This window comes from Vombatus ursinus, unplaced genomic scaffold (assembly GCF_900497805.2).
Source record: "Vombatus ursinus unplaced genomic scaffold, bare-nosed wombat genome assembly UNPS02014789.1, whole genome shotgun sequence".
Lineage (NCBI taxonomy): Eukaryota > Metazoa > Chordata > Mammalia > Diprotodontia > Vombatidae > Vombatus > Vombatus ursinus.
In genome coordinates, this window is record NW_020954567.1 from 5,423,127 (window position 1) to 5,437,467 (window position 14,341).

Genomic DNA, 14,341 nt, shown 5'->3' on the forward strand with positions numbered 1-14,341 from the left:
GTCCCTGAGCCATTTCAGTAGGTAAATATATTTCCCAGCACAGGGCAGAGAAGGGCTAAAGCCTTGAATTAGCTAAGTGCATTATTTTCTATTTTTAGTTACTTGTCCTATGACATTTCTTTCACTACTGTAGGTAATTGAGAAGGATGACTTTGTCTCATACACGGAAAGTAGGAGACCAGTGAGCTTCATGTCTTAAAACATCTTTAGTTCTTTCTTCACCCTGAGAATCCTTTTTTTCTTTTTTTTTTTTTGGTAGGAAAAATCAAAAGAGGGGAGACCCGCTATCTACAGATCTCTAACCTGCAATACTTCTAAGGAGATGACAGCTTTTAGTGATTACCCTTTTCCTGATGATTATCCCAACTACATGCACAATTCCAAAATGATGGAGTACTTACGAATGTACATCAAGCATTTTGAACTTCTGAAGCATATTCAATTCCTGGTGAGTAAGGAAAGAGTGAAAACATAGATTTGCAGATTGCTCATGGGGAGCATAAGTAGTCTTACATGATTGGACCATAAATGGAGAGAGTGAGTTCAAATTTTACTAATTTACTCATTTTACAAATTTACTAATAATGAGACCATGCCATAGAAAACAAGGGGAGAAGGGTGTTAATCTAGGTAAGCTCTGGTTTCCATGAGTGAAGATCGTTTCATTTTGAATGAATTCTGCAAGGAAATGTTGGACTGGAATAAAGGCTCTTATTTTATCTTATTTCTTATTTAAATAACTTTTTTCCATTTCATTCTTTGGTAGATGAGAAAAATACAATACAGAAAAATGTGCAGGGAACATCGCATGGAGCACACTCCATTAAAACACAGCCAGGACTGGTAACAGATATTAGGAGAGGAAGTAACAGAGGCCTTAAAAGCCATATTCCTCCTCTTCAGAATGAGATTTCCACTATGCTCCCTATTCCACAAAACTCATCTTATTCTGGTAAAGGTGGGGTTAGAGCAGCATAGAATAAAGATTCTCAACCTGGGTACATGAAGTTGGCTTAAAAAATTTTTAATAACTATATTTCAACATAATTGATTTCCTCTCTAATTCTGTGTATCTTATTCTATGCTTTAAAAACATTATTCTGAGAAGGGATCTGTAGACTTCACCAGATTGCCCAAGGAATCCATGACACAAAAGAGATTAAGAATCGCTGGACTAGACATTATTGTCTGAACTAGAGTTAAGAAAAAGATGGTAGTAGGCATATAACAAGGTCTAGAACTCTACCAAAACAGCAGAGATTTAAAGATACTAGGCAAAATGATCTGTGTTTATTCCTTTTTTCCCAGTCAAAGGTATGCAGTGTGAGGAAGCGCTCTGATTTTTCCTCCACTGGCCAGTGGGATGTTGTGGTAGAGGCTGACGGGAAGCAGAAATCCTACATCTTTGACGGGATCATGGTTTGCAGTGGCCATTTTACTTGCCCTAATTTGCCACTGAAAGACTTTCCAGGTAAGTCACACATAGGGTTAGAAAAAGCCTTTAAATTTTTAAAAAATATTCTATATGCATTCTATTACAGATCAGAACAAGAAAATGAGTGACCTCTGTATTGCTAGTCATTTGGAGTAATTGAATAGTATAACAAAACCCATAGAGAATCTTTGTATTGTTTATATTCTGAATAAATTCAGATTTATTTTAGTAGAAAAAGAACTTATACATTTATATACATATATATATATATTTATGGGTCTGCTCACATTATAATGTGTGCACACACACACATATACATATATATAGAGAGAGAGAGAGAGGGAGGGAGGGAGAGAGAGAATGGCTACATGGCTTAGCAGTAGAATGCTGGGCTTAGAGTCAAGAAGATCTGAGTTCAAATCCAACTCAGACACTTACAAGCTGTGTAAACCTGATAAAGTCACTTAACCTCTGTTTGCCTTAATTCACTAGAGAAGAAATGGCAAAATAATCTAGTATCTTTGCCAAGAAAACCCCATGGACATCATTGGCATGATGGGAGGTACAAGTGGTATAATGGAAAGAATGCTAGTCCTGGAATCAGGAGGACCTGAGTTCAAATGTGACTTCAGACACTTAACAGCTGTGTGACCCTGGGCAAGTCACTTAACTCTGCTTGCCTCAGATCCTTATATATAAAATGAACTGGAGAAGGAAATGGAAAACCACTCCAGTATCTTTGCCAAGAAAATCCCACATGGGCTCACAAAGAGTTAGACGTAACTGAAAAATGACTGAACAACAAAAATGGTCCATGGGGTCACAAAGAGTCAAACATAACTGAATAACCAAACAGCAACAACAATATAATATATATTTATAACTTATATTTATTATAGCATATATAAATTTATATAATTACATATTATATAATACATGTATTATATAATGTATATGTATACACATACATATGTATGTATGCATATATACATGTATTAACAAAATATAATTATCCAATCTATATTTTCAAAGGCCCAAATGCTACCTTATACAGTGTGCATAAAAATTACTTTAAAAAAAGCAAAGATCTCAGAGTGCAACATATAGTATAGGAGCAATTTATTCACTTAGGACCTCATTGGTCATCTCCAAAAGACTCCCCTAAAAAATTACTCAGGTCTTCCTAGTGCTCTATCCACTCTATCCACTCTATCCATCCACCAGGCCCCCAGATGTCTCCTTTCCTTGGGGTGACTGAATTATAACTGCATTCATCTTCAAGTTCATCTTTCCTAATATTCTGCTGCCTCTATAAAGCAGTTAAGCCATTATTAATTAACATTCTAATAAGTTATTTTGGGTTTCTCTAGAGAAGATATCCTCCTCCAAGATCAATTCATAATGAGAAAAAGAAAATGGCCTCCCAAACTCAGCAAACAGAATAGCTTATGAAATATCTTCCAGCTCCCAATGATTTTAGATACTTCTTACTTTGAATGGTATAGTGGACACAGCATTGACCTTGGAGCTGGGAATGCCTAGAATCAAGCCCCACCTCTGACTCAAGCTGGCTGTGTGATTCTTGACAAGTCATTCCTGGTCCAGGAAACTCTGTAAGGTTCTAAGTTGCAAAGATGGTGCCCCAACCTACAGTAAGGGGCTTTCCTCATCTGGGAATCCCTTGTATCAGTGAAATCACAGTTCCAGTTTCTAGCTTTACCCCCTCAACATTGAGTAGGACAAATAAGAGTGGTGACGTGACTAAAAAAAAATAAAAGAAGATTGTTAAAAGGCATATGGTAATCAGCCAACTAGCATTTATTTAATAAGCATCTCCTACATGCCAGGCACTGTGCTAAGTGCTAGAGATACAAAGACAGTTCAAAGACAGTCCCTGCTCTCAAGGATCTCACAGTCTAATGGGAGAAGCAACATGTAAATTGCTATGTATAAATAAGCTATATGCAGGATAAATTGGAAATAATCAATGGAGGAAAGCAGTAGCATTAAGGGAGATTGGGAAATACTTCTTGTATTCTTGTAAATACTTTCTACAAGAAGTATTTCCCGATCCCCCTTAATGAGTTGAGTTGAGCCTTTAGCTAAATCTTAAAGGAATACAGAGAAACTGGGAGGTAGGATGAACAGGGAGAGCATTCCAGGAAGGGCAGCCAGCCAAAGAAAATGACCGAAGTAGAAAGATGGAGTGTTAAGGAGCAGTAAGGAGGTCAGTATCACTGGATCACAGAGTATGTGGAGGTGAGAGAAAGGGCTAAAGGAAAAATGGAAAAATAGGAAGGGATCAAGTTGTGAAGGTCTTTAAATGACAGAGGATTTTATATTTGATCCTGGAGGTGCTATGGCACCACCAGAGTTTATTGATCAGACAAATTTGAGGAAGATCACTTTATCAGCTCAGTGAATGATGAACTGGAATGAGAAGAAACCTGAGGGAAGGAGACCAATCAGCAGACTACTACACTAATCCAGGCTTGAGGCAATGAGGTCCTCCACTAGGATTGTGGTCAGAGGAGAGAAGGGGATTTATATGAGGGTAGAAATGATTGGATTTAATTGTATGGAGGCTGTAGCAATGTCAACATGAGAAGTAACTTAAAAGCACATATATGACCATATATGGATGGACACAGGTCAAAGAGAATGAGAGACAAAAGAGCCCAAGCACTAAATCACTACCCTCAGGTTATTAAAAAATGCAAAGGAAAGCTTCTGGGGCATTGGGTGATCCCTATCCATGGAGCATTTATGGAAAGACATAGATAAGAATCCCACAAGATGAAAAGGCTTGAATGGATTGGAATCTAACCTGATATCTAAGAGATTATGGATCAATCTAGTTAATCAGCCAACAAACATTTATTAATTGCTTACCAATTACCAGACACAGTGCTAGGTGCTGCACATGCAAAGAAAAGGTGCTTGCCCTCAAAGAGCTTACATTCTAATATGTGAGACAACATGCAAATAACTGTACATAAAAAGTAAATACAAGATGTCCTGAAAGTCTTAGTGCAGTTTTAAACTGTAATAGTATAAAACTGCACAAAGACTATTTGGACACCACATACATTATAAATGGAAAGTAATCTCAGAGGCAAAACACTAGCAATAGCAGTAGGCAGGAAGGAGAGACTGGGAAAAGCCTCCTAAACCCTTAATCCCTTTGTTTGCTTGGATATTAGATCTTAAACATACCCTGACTTGACTGGGCTTGCTGTTTTCTCTAGGTGGCCATGTTCTACAGTACCACAAGCTACTGTTGACCAGCAAAGAAGTTTGAGTAGTGTGCATTTTAATTTTTAAAATAATTTCTGTTTGTAATGAAAAAAAGGAAATAGTTTTTGGAAAACATATACCCAACTTTCAAGGATCTGCAATATTGTCAGAGTCAAGAGTTCTCGCCACCAATGCAGATTGCCACTTATCTATACATCATAGAATCTTGAGACTTAGATAGTGTCTTAAATCTTGGAAGCGTAGGACTATTGGCGAGCTTAACTGACTTGCCTCAGGTCACAATGATCAATTAATTAATCAACAACCTGTTCCTAAGCACTTTCTAGTGTTAAATACTAAACTGGCTGCTGGGGATACAAGTATAAAGAATGACACCATCCCTATTCACAAGAAACTTACATTCAAATGGAAAAGGCAACAAATACTAATATGATATAAAACAAGTAAAAAGTGAACACATGCAAATATGTTTATAATAGTTCAAAATAAGGTAGTCTGGGCTGGAGGGCACTAGAAGTTGGGAGATCAAGAAAGGCTTCAATGCAAAGGAGGACCCTTTCACCCAACTCCTAGTGCCTTCTCTCCCTAACAACCTTGTATTTAACTAATTTGTGTATCTTTTTATTTATCAACTCTAATATGTGTATACACATATATACATATACATACTTGCATATATATATATATATATATATATATATATATATATATAGGTGTGTGTGTTTGTGTGTGTGTGTATAGTTGTCTCCTTCATGAGAAAGTAAGCTCTTTGAGGGCAAGGATTGTTTCATTCAATGGAATGTACTCAAATTCCCCAGAAGCTATAAGGTGGAGATGGAGAGAGAGATGGCATTCTAGGCATTGGGGACAGCCAGTGCAAAAGCGCTGAGGCAGGAGGTGAAGGGGAGTGTCTAAGAAATAGAGAAAATCTATTTCACTGGATTGAAGAATGGAATAATGAAAGAAAGTGGGGGCTGATATCCAATGAAGTTAAAATATAGTTATATACAGAATAAAAACAGAGTAAATCCAGTGGATGGAGTAAAGGAGGACACAGAGATAGTAAGAAGCAAACTCATTCTAAATTCATTACTCCTTCTCTCTCTCTCTCTTTTCTTCTCTCTCTTTATCTCTCCTCTTCCTACTCCTCTCCCCTCTGTCTCTGACTTTCCTTTTTCTTTCTGTCTCTCTGTCTCCTCTCCTCTTCTTTCCTACCTTCTTTCCTCTTCTCTGACTCTCTGTCTCTGTCTCTCTCCTGTCCCCTCTCCCCTCTCCTTTTCTCTTTCTCTGTCTCTCTGTGACTGTCTGTGTGTGTGTCTGTCTGTCTGTCTCTTTCTCTTTTCTTTCCTTGCAGGAATCAAGAAGTTTAAAGGACTCTATTTCCACACCTGGGAATATAAGAATCCAGAGAAATTTTTAGGGAAAAGAATCATTGTGATTGGCATTGGGAATTCTGGAGCTGATGTGGCTTGTGAGCTCAGTCGTGTGGCTAAACAGGTCTGACTTTATTAAATACACTCTTCTTCAAAGGAATCCATTCACCACCATCCATGAAGTATATGGACTTTCAGACATAGCTGGAATCCAAAAGACTCACTGCTTCCCATTTTTGTTTTGTTTAAGACCTTGAGAATACAGTACTCCAGGAATCTGCTCCTGCTATGGGAAAATAGTTTGGATCATGCAGAAGATAACCTGATGAAATGTGATAAAATGTATTTCTGAAAGACAGTATGATATAGTGGATAGAGAGCTAGTCTCAGAATCAGGAAGACCTTCTTAAGGTTCCACCTCTCACACATCCAGATGGTTAGCTAGGTGATACAGGGCATAAAGTGCTGTATTTGAAATAAGGAAGACAAGTTCAATATGCCTCAGATACTTATTAACTGTATGACCATGAGCAGGTCACTTAACCTCCATGAGACTCAGTTTCTTCATCTGTAAGTGGAGGAAATAATAGCATCTACCACCCAGGACTGTTATGAAGATTAAATGAGATAATATAAGTAAAGCACTTTGCAAACCTTAAAGTGCTATATCAAATCAAGCAATGGTGAGGATGAGGATGAGGTAAGGAAAGTATGTTATACTATAACAACTTCTTTCTCATCTAGGTGTTCCTCAGTACAAGGCGAGGTACTTGGATATGGAACCGTGTTTGGGACAATGGGAATCCCATGGACACTGTACTCTTCACACGCCTTTATAACAACATCAGTAAGTGGCTAACAACCTCCATGATCAACAACTGGGTAGAGAATAAACTCAATTCCAAGTTTAATCACACAACTTTTGGTCTTCAGCCTCAGCACAGGTACGGTCAAAGTGGATGGGGTGGGGGGCTATTTTCTTTTGTTTATTGCAGTGGGCTAGTCAAGTAGGAAACTTGGAGATGGATTAAAATTCCTATAAGAAATACATCAGGGATCATACCCTAAGCACAAAATGTCAACCTTAAAAATGGGAAGCAAAGGATGATGACCATTTATTGGATAGGTAGTGGAGTGTTACAATAAAGCCTTTGGGGGAATGTGTTTTGGATTAGATGACCATTGATATCCCTTTCAGTTCCATAACAAGAAGGGACACCATAGCCTCTTCCTTCATGAGTTTCTGGGCCATCTTACTCTATTTTTACTTAGAATGAAGAAATGGAGATGTTACACTGCCATTTTTCATGTGGAATTACAGTATCACCTTGAGAGTGTTTGAATCCAAGGTGGTCATTATAGATGGTTCTTGTGCAAGTTAGGAATATATTCCTAGATCCCATCCCTAATTGTCTATCCTTAACAAAGGATCAGATCTAGATAAGTTATAAATTAAGAATAGGCTGATAAACTGAACCTGTGGCAACTCTCCTGGCCCTCCCTTTATTTTCTCTGCTAGGTATAGCAACCAATGTAATTCCACCTAGTTTTCTTATTTCCTTTTCTCTCGAATTTGTGGGCTTCTCAATTAAAAGTTTAGAATAGCAAAGGGAGTCAAACTCTTGAATCAATGCTATAAAAACCTAGCCTGTATTGTGGGTGAAATGTCTTTCTCACCAATCTGTGTACTATGACCTTTTTTTCTAGAATGAAGGGAATTCTTTTAAATACAGTTCTGAAACCTGAATGCCCAGTGTATCATCAACTTTTCTTCACCTTTACTTCTATTCTCATCTCATGTCAAACCAAGTCCCAATAAATCATGAGTTCTCTACTATTTACAGTTGATTAAGCTATAAATAAAAGAGGGTTGCTATCTCTAAGTGGTTAATAAACATTTTAACACCTCAGTCACAATTAGTATAAAATGACCTTTGTGTTATGAAGTCACAGAGAGATCAGAGACCCAATGTGCTGCCCAAGGGGACAGTGCACATATACACTGTGTATACAGGTCATTCTATGCTACTTGTGAAAGTTACTGTATTTTCAAAAAGTGTGTATATATATATATATATATATCATATCATATATGTGTACTTCTATATGTGTGTATACATGCACACACACTGTCCTCATGGGCAGCACATTGGGTCTCTGATCTCTCTTTCTATGACTTCACAACACAAAGGTTATTCTGTGCTATTTGTGAAACTTAGTGTTAAAAAAAAGTGTTTATATAAATACACAGTGTATGTATACATTGTCCTCTTGGGCAGCACATTGGGACTCTGATCTCTCTTTCGTTGACTTTATAACATAAAGGTCATTCTGTGCTACTTGTGAAAATTCGTGTGTTAAAAAAGTTTATATGTGTATGTATAATTGTTCCTTATACATATGCAATGTTATATATAGTTATTTATAATAACCATGTTAAGAAGTTATATAATGCTGCCCAAGAGAACATCAAAGAAACTATAATCAAGAAAATTACTAATGAACTAAATAAGTATTTCTATAGTGCCTGCTATATAAATACTATAGGCACTGGGCTAAACCACTTTTATGCAAATATTATCTCATTTGATCTTCACAACAACGTTGTAAGGTAGGAGCTCTTATTATTCCCATTTCTTCAACTAGGAAACTGAGGCAGGCAGAAGTTAAGTGACTTCCACACTTCCACACACTTTCACACAGGACCACATAGTGAGACTAGATTTGAACTTAGGTCTTCCTTACTCCAGGACCAGTGCTCTATATCCTTTGCTATCAGCTGCATCTAACTACTAGAAACAAATGACTAAATTCCTGGAAACAAAAGAGAAAACCCACTTCTAACCTCATAGAAAGACAGTCTTGGGCTACTGTATTCAGTTCCAGTGACTGAATCTCAAAAAACATAAACATGAAGCCTCAGAAACACCAAAAGGTACCCAAATTAGTTAAGAGAATTGAGGGACTGCCATATGTAAACCAACGAAAACATCTAGGGATTATATGATCATAAGAACATAGAATCAGAGATTTAGAATGGAAAGGGACATTCAAAGTCATCTAGTCTAACCCTGTCATTTTATAGAGGAAGAAACTGGGGGCCTGTGTTTTGTTCAGTTATTTTCAATCATGTCCAACTCTTTGTGACCCCATTTAAGGTTTTCTTGGCAAATGAAGTGGCTTGTCATTTCCTTGTCCAGTCTGTTTTACATGTGAGGAAACTGAGGCAAACAGGGTTAAGTGACTTACCCAGGGTCACATAGTACTAAGAGTCTGAGGCCAGATTTGAACTCAGGAAGATGAGTTTTTCTGACTCTAGGCCCAGCACTCTATGCACTATGGTGCCACTTAGCTGCCTTAGGTGAGGGCTAACAAGATGTGATAACTTTCTCAAGGTCACAATCAGTTGCAGAACCAGGATTTGAACTGGATCCTTTGACCCTGAATACAGCATGCTTCAGATCTTCACTCTTGGAATGCAAAGGCTCAGAGAGAGAATATGATATCACTTCACAAAATCCAAGAAAGTATAGATAGAATAAACATGAACTTACTCATCAAAACCTAGACTAGGGACTAGGAAATGTTCCTTGAGACTTGTAAGAAATGAACTCATAACCGAAAAGCTTTCTACTTTAAATTTATAAAATACATTACATAGAAAGGTGTGAAATATATGGACAGACTGGAAATATAATTAGGTTAAACCTATTTTGATGAATTCATTGATGATAGCTTGTAACGGAAACTAGCATATTTGAAGGAACATCTCTAGATGCTCAGTTTGCTGTCAGGGAAATCAGTCACGAGCTCCCCCAAAACTTACATTGGTTTTGCTAGTCAGAAATAGACTAATGTGCAAGATAAGGTATAAGTCAATGTAGTTCTTCTTAAGTCTTTATGAATACATGAATTCTTACAATAAAATGAGAGTGAAAAATAGTCAGCTCTTCTCAATTCCAATTTGATACTATCACTAGTAGATAAATATATTTTACTTTTATAGGGTTTTTTTTGCCAGATAATGATTATGTATTACAGCACATTTATTTGTAATCTGCAGTTCTAATCTTTGGATTTTCATCTCTGTACACCATTGGTGACAAGGAAATTTTGAATTTTTTCCCACTTAATAGTGTTTTATTTTTTCCAATTACATGTAAAGATAATTTTCAACATTCACTTTTATAAGATTTTGAGTTCCAAATTTTTTTCTCCCTCCCTTCTCTTCCCCTTCCCATCTCCTCTCCCCAGACAGCAAGCAATCCAATATAGGCTATACATGTACAATCATATTAAACACATTTCCACATTAGTTGTGTTGTGAAAGAAAAATCAGAACAAAAGGGAAAAACCATGAGAAATTTTTTTAAAAAGAGAAAGAAAATATGCTTTGATCTGCATTCAGACTCCATAGTTCTTTCTTTGGATATTGATAACATTTTCCATCATGAGTCTTTTGGAATTGTCTTAGATCATTGTATTGCTGAGAAGAGCTAAGTGTACCATAGTTGATTGTAGCACAGTGTTGGTGTTACTGTGTACAATGTTCTGTTTCTGCTCACTTCTCTCAGCATCAGTTCATTGTAAGTCTTTCCAGGTTTTTCTGAAGTCTGCCTGCTCATTGTTTCTTATAGCACAATAGTATTCCACTACATTCATTTGCCACAACTTGTTCAGCCATTCCCCAATTGATGGGCATCCCCTCAAATTCCAATTCTTTGCCCTGGTGAATTTTAATAGTGCAGATGTAAATAGCTATCCTAAAATTAACCTGCCCTTAGGAAAGTACTAAGAATGGTGGACTGCTCTGGCAAACTGAAGTTCCTCCTTGAAGCTTATTTCTCACCTTTACAAAGATGTACATTCACTTTCTTGGATCATATTCATTTTCTCATAGGTTTCTGAGTCATCAAGCTACTTTCAGCGATGATATGCCCAACCTCATCATTTCTGGGAGACTGCTGGTGAAACCAAATGTGACAGAATTCACTGAAAACACAGCTATATTTGAGAATGGTACCGAAGAGGAGATTGATGTTGTGATTTTTGCCACGGGATATACATTAGATTTCCCTTTCTTGGAAGACGACTTAAAAAATAATGACATCCATAACTCCTCATATAAGTTTGTATTTCCATCTTTTCTTGAGAAGCCAACGCTAGCTTTTATTGGCATATTCCAACCAATAGGAGCCACCATTCCTACATCAGAACTCCAGAGTCGTTGGGTTGTACGTATATTTAAGGGTAGGTGTAAGGCCCACTTTTTTTTTTAATTTAGACCTATGATTTCATTTATGTAGGGAGCTCCCAATGATTAAACTTCCTGTTGCATATAGTCACAGACAGTTAGTTGTATGAAGCACTGAGATATTAAGTGACTTGAGCAGGGTCAGAAAGCTAGTGTCTATCAGAGTAAGGACTTAAACCTCCTTTTCTTGGACTCCCCAAACCAGATCATTAGCTATTATGCTGTATTACCTATTTGTATTTTTGAAATAGGTAGCCACTATTGAGACATGATTTGAGAGAAGGACACCTATACCCAAAATGTCTTTGCTATTGACCTGTCATAATGTCTGAAATTCAACCTTTGGACTTTCATCTCTGTACACCATTGGTGCTCAGGAAATTTTACCAGCGCCAAATGTGAACAGCTATGCTAAAATTAACCTGCCCTTACGAAAGTACTAAAGAATGATAAACTGTTTTGGCAAACTGAAGTTTAATCTAATCAAAGATTAGAGAATCAGTTTCTTGGAGCTTAAAGAATTTAAGAATTCCAAGAGTCTCATTATTTATCTCTCCCTAAGAATGTAACATATTAAGACATCATGAGGTAGCACCTTAAGACTATAATATGGGAGTTGTAATAGCACCTATCTCCTGAGATTGCTGTAAGGATAATATGATATAATATTTGGAAAGCAAATTGCACCCCTTAAAGTGATATAAATACTAGCTATTATTATTATTATTATTATTATCATTATTATAATTATTAATTTAATCTCTTGATCCTAATGGTGATTGCTTGTTGAAAACAAGGACCTATTAGGTTAGGGCATAGATAATATACCTGAGGAGACAGAAATTCCAACATCAGAGAGAGGACTGACGAAATAGAAAGCTGAGAAAGGGCAAAGTTAGCCAGCCTCACAATTTTGCCAAGATTTAACCTTGTGTCTGTGATAAGAAATAAAATTCATACCCTTTAAAAAAAAACCACTTCTGTTCAAAGGACAATCAATAATGTGCTCTCCAACTAAAACTAAAGGTTCATGTTGAAAATGCATTATGGTTAAATCTGGCAGAGCTACAAGGCTGTTATCGAAGCCCAGGAAAATAGGGAAAGCAAATGGAAGCCCTTGCCTTGCTCTTCTTCTCTGAATCATTCACACCTTTTCTTCCATTTCCACTATATCAAAAATTATAGTCATAGCATCTTACAGAGCACACAAAATATCAGATTTGGAAGGGACTTCAGGGTCATCAGGTCATTTATGCCTGAGCTGGGTCCCCTCTGTTATATCTCTGGCAAATGGTCATCCAGTTTCCACTTAAAAAACCTCTCATTCAAGTGAAAATCAACTGATGGAGGACCAGAAACCATACATTTGTGGGAGTGTATCTGTCCAAATGCAGAGGATGGATAGAGTTCAGGAAACAAATTGCAAATCTTCATTTTGGCATTGCATTTGACGAGGTTTTTCACAATTCCCTTGTAGACATGATAAAACAGTCAGTAGTAAATAGCTGATTATCTAATAAAGTTCTCTCAGTGACAGAGGCAGAACAATTGACACATTTTTTTTATCTTGTCTTTGTGATAATTTTATCCTTCGCAAGAAGGAGGAAATAATGAAGGGAATGGCTATTCTGGGCCTGATTCAGGTCAATAAGTGGCACTTGGTTGCTGACATCAAAATATTAGAACTTTAGAAAGTAATGTCCACTTTATCTTAGAATTTGTGATGAAGAAGAAAACCAGCCATAGCTTTACATGCAACATAGATTTAGCAAGAACAAATGTCAAAGAATTAAGAGAAGTGTTAAATAGGATCTTGTGAAAGAAGGAAGTATTTATTAAACCCCTACTATGTGCCAGGCACTGTGCTAAGTGCATTACAAATATTGTCTCATTAGATCTTCATGACAACCCTAGGAGGTAGCTGGTATCATGATCCTTATTTTGTTATTGAGGAAACTGAGGTAAATAGAGGTTAAGTGGGTGACTTTATCAAGGTGCTGCAGTTAGTAAGTATGTAAGACTGTGTTTGAGTTCAGGTTTCCTGACTCCAGGCCCAATGCTCTATCCACCATGCCACCTACCTCTCTTTATTTCATGGCCTAAAATCCTATCTGGCAAGCCTCCCCAAGAGTAATAGGGAGCCCTCAAGAATGAAATATTGTGACAAATACAAAAAGATGTAATGATGAACAAAAGGGAAACAATCTGAAAATACCAGTATGGATCTACAAGGAAGGAACCCACCAACAAAGAGGTCAAAAAGACATAATTAGGACTTAACTAGAACACAGAAGCAAGGGCAGGTAAGATTTACACAACACTTCACATTTGTTCTCTTACAAGATCATGGGTATGTTGCACTCATAGTATATCCGGGTTTTAGCTTAGCATTTGTCAGAGTCTCTAATGCTGTCTTCGTGAATAAAATGGAGAGATGTGGGCTGGATGAGAGTAAATTTTGGTAGATGCAGAACAGGCTGAATGGCTGGAAAGAAGAGAGGTTACTGTCTATGTGGAGGGAGGTCTCTAGTAAAGTACCTCAAGGTTCACTCCTGGGTCTTAAGCTGTTCCATGCTTTTATCATTGCCTTGTATAAAGGCAAACGAGGAGGCTTATCAGATCTGTAAAAGACACAAAGCTAGGAGAGATAGATAACATGCTGGACATTAGATTCAGAATCCAAAAAGATCTCAATGGGCTAAAATGATGGGCCAAACCTAATAAGATGTGATTTGATAGAGATTTATTCAAAAGTCTCACATTTGAATTTTTAAAAAATCATCTTCATCATACAGAATTAGGGGATAGGTAGCTAAATAATTTCGGTTGTTTCTCAGTAGTGTCCAATTCTTTGTTCATGTGAAAATTATGTGGAGATCTTAGTGCGCTCCATATGATTTAACAGTGTGACATGACTGCAAAAAAAAATTAATGCTATCTTTGGCTATATCAGAAGGGGCAGAGTGTCCAGACTGAAGAAGATAATCTTTCTACATTATGCCCTGGAAATCCACATCCAGA

The 14,341-nt window shown here is 37.1% G+C and overlaps 1 protein-coding gene across 2 annotated transcripts in view; it reads left to right on the forward strand.

Annotated features, from left to right (window-relative positions):
• LOC114047700 (dimethylaniline monooxygenase [N-oxide-forming] 5-like) overlaps positions 1-14,341 on the forward strand; it is a 30,076-nt gene that overhangs the window by 10,756 nt on the left and 4,979 nt on the right. The window contains exons 3-7 of one of the 2 annotated variants that reach the window (XM_027868621.1): positions 260-448; positions 1,309-1,471; positions 6,048-6,190; positions 6,811-7,010; positions 10,967-11,316. In XM_027868621.1, coding sequence (XP_027724422.1) covers positions 260-448; positions 1,309-1,471; positions 6,048-6,190; positions 6,811-7,010; positions 10,967-11,316 — 1,045 coding nt within the window. The remainder of the gene's footprint in view (positions 1-259; positions 449-1,308; positions 1,472-6,047; positions 6,191-6,810; positions 7,011-10,966; positions 11,317-14,341) is intronic. The other variant, XM_027868622.1, reaches the window with a different exon arrangement.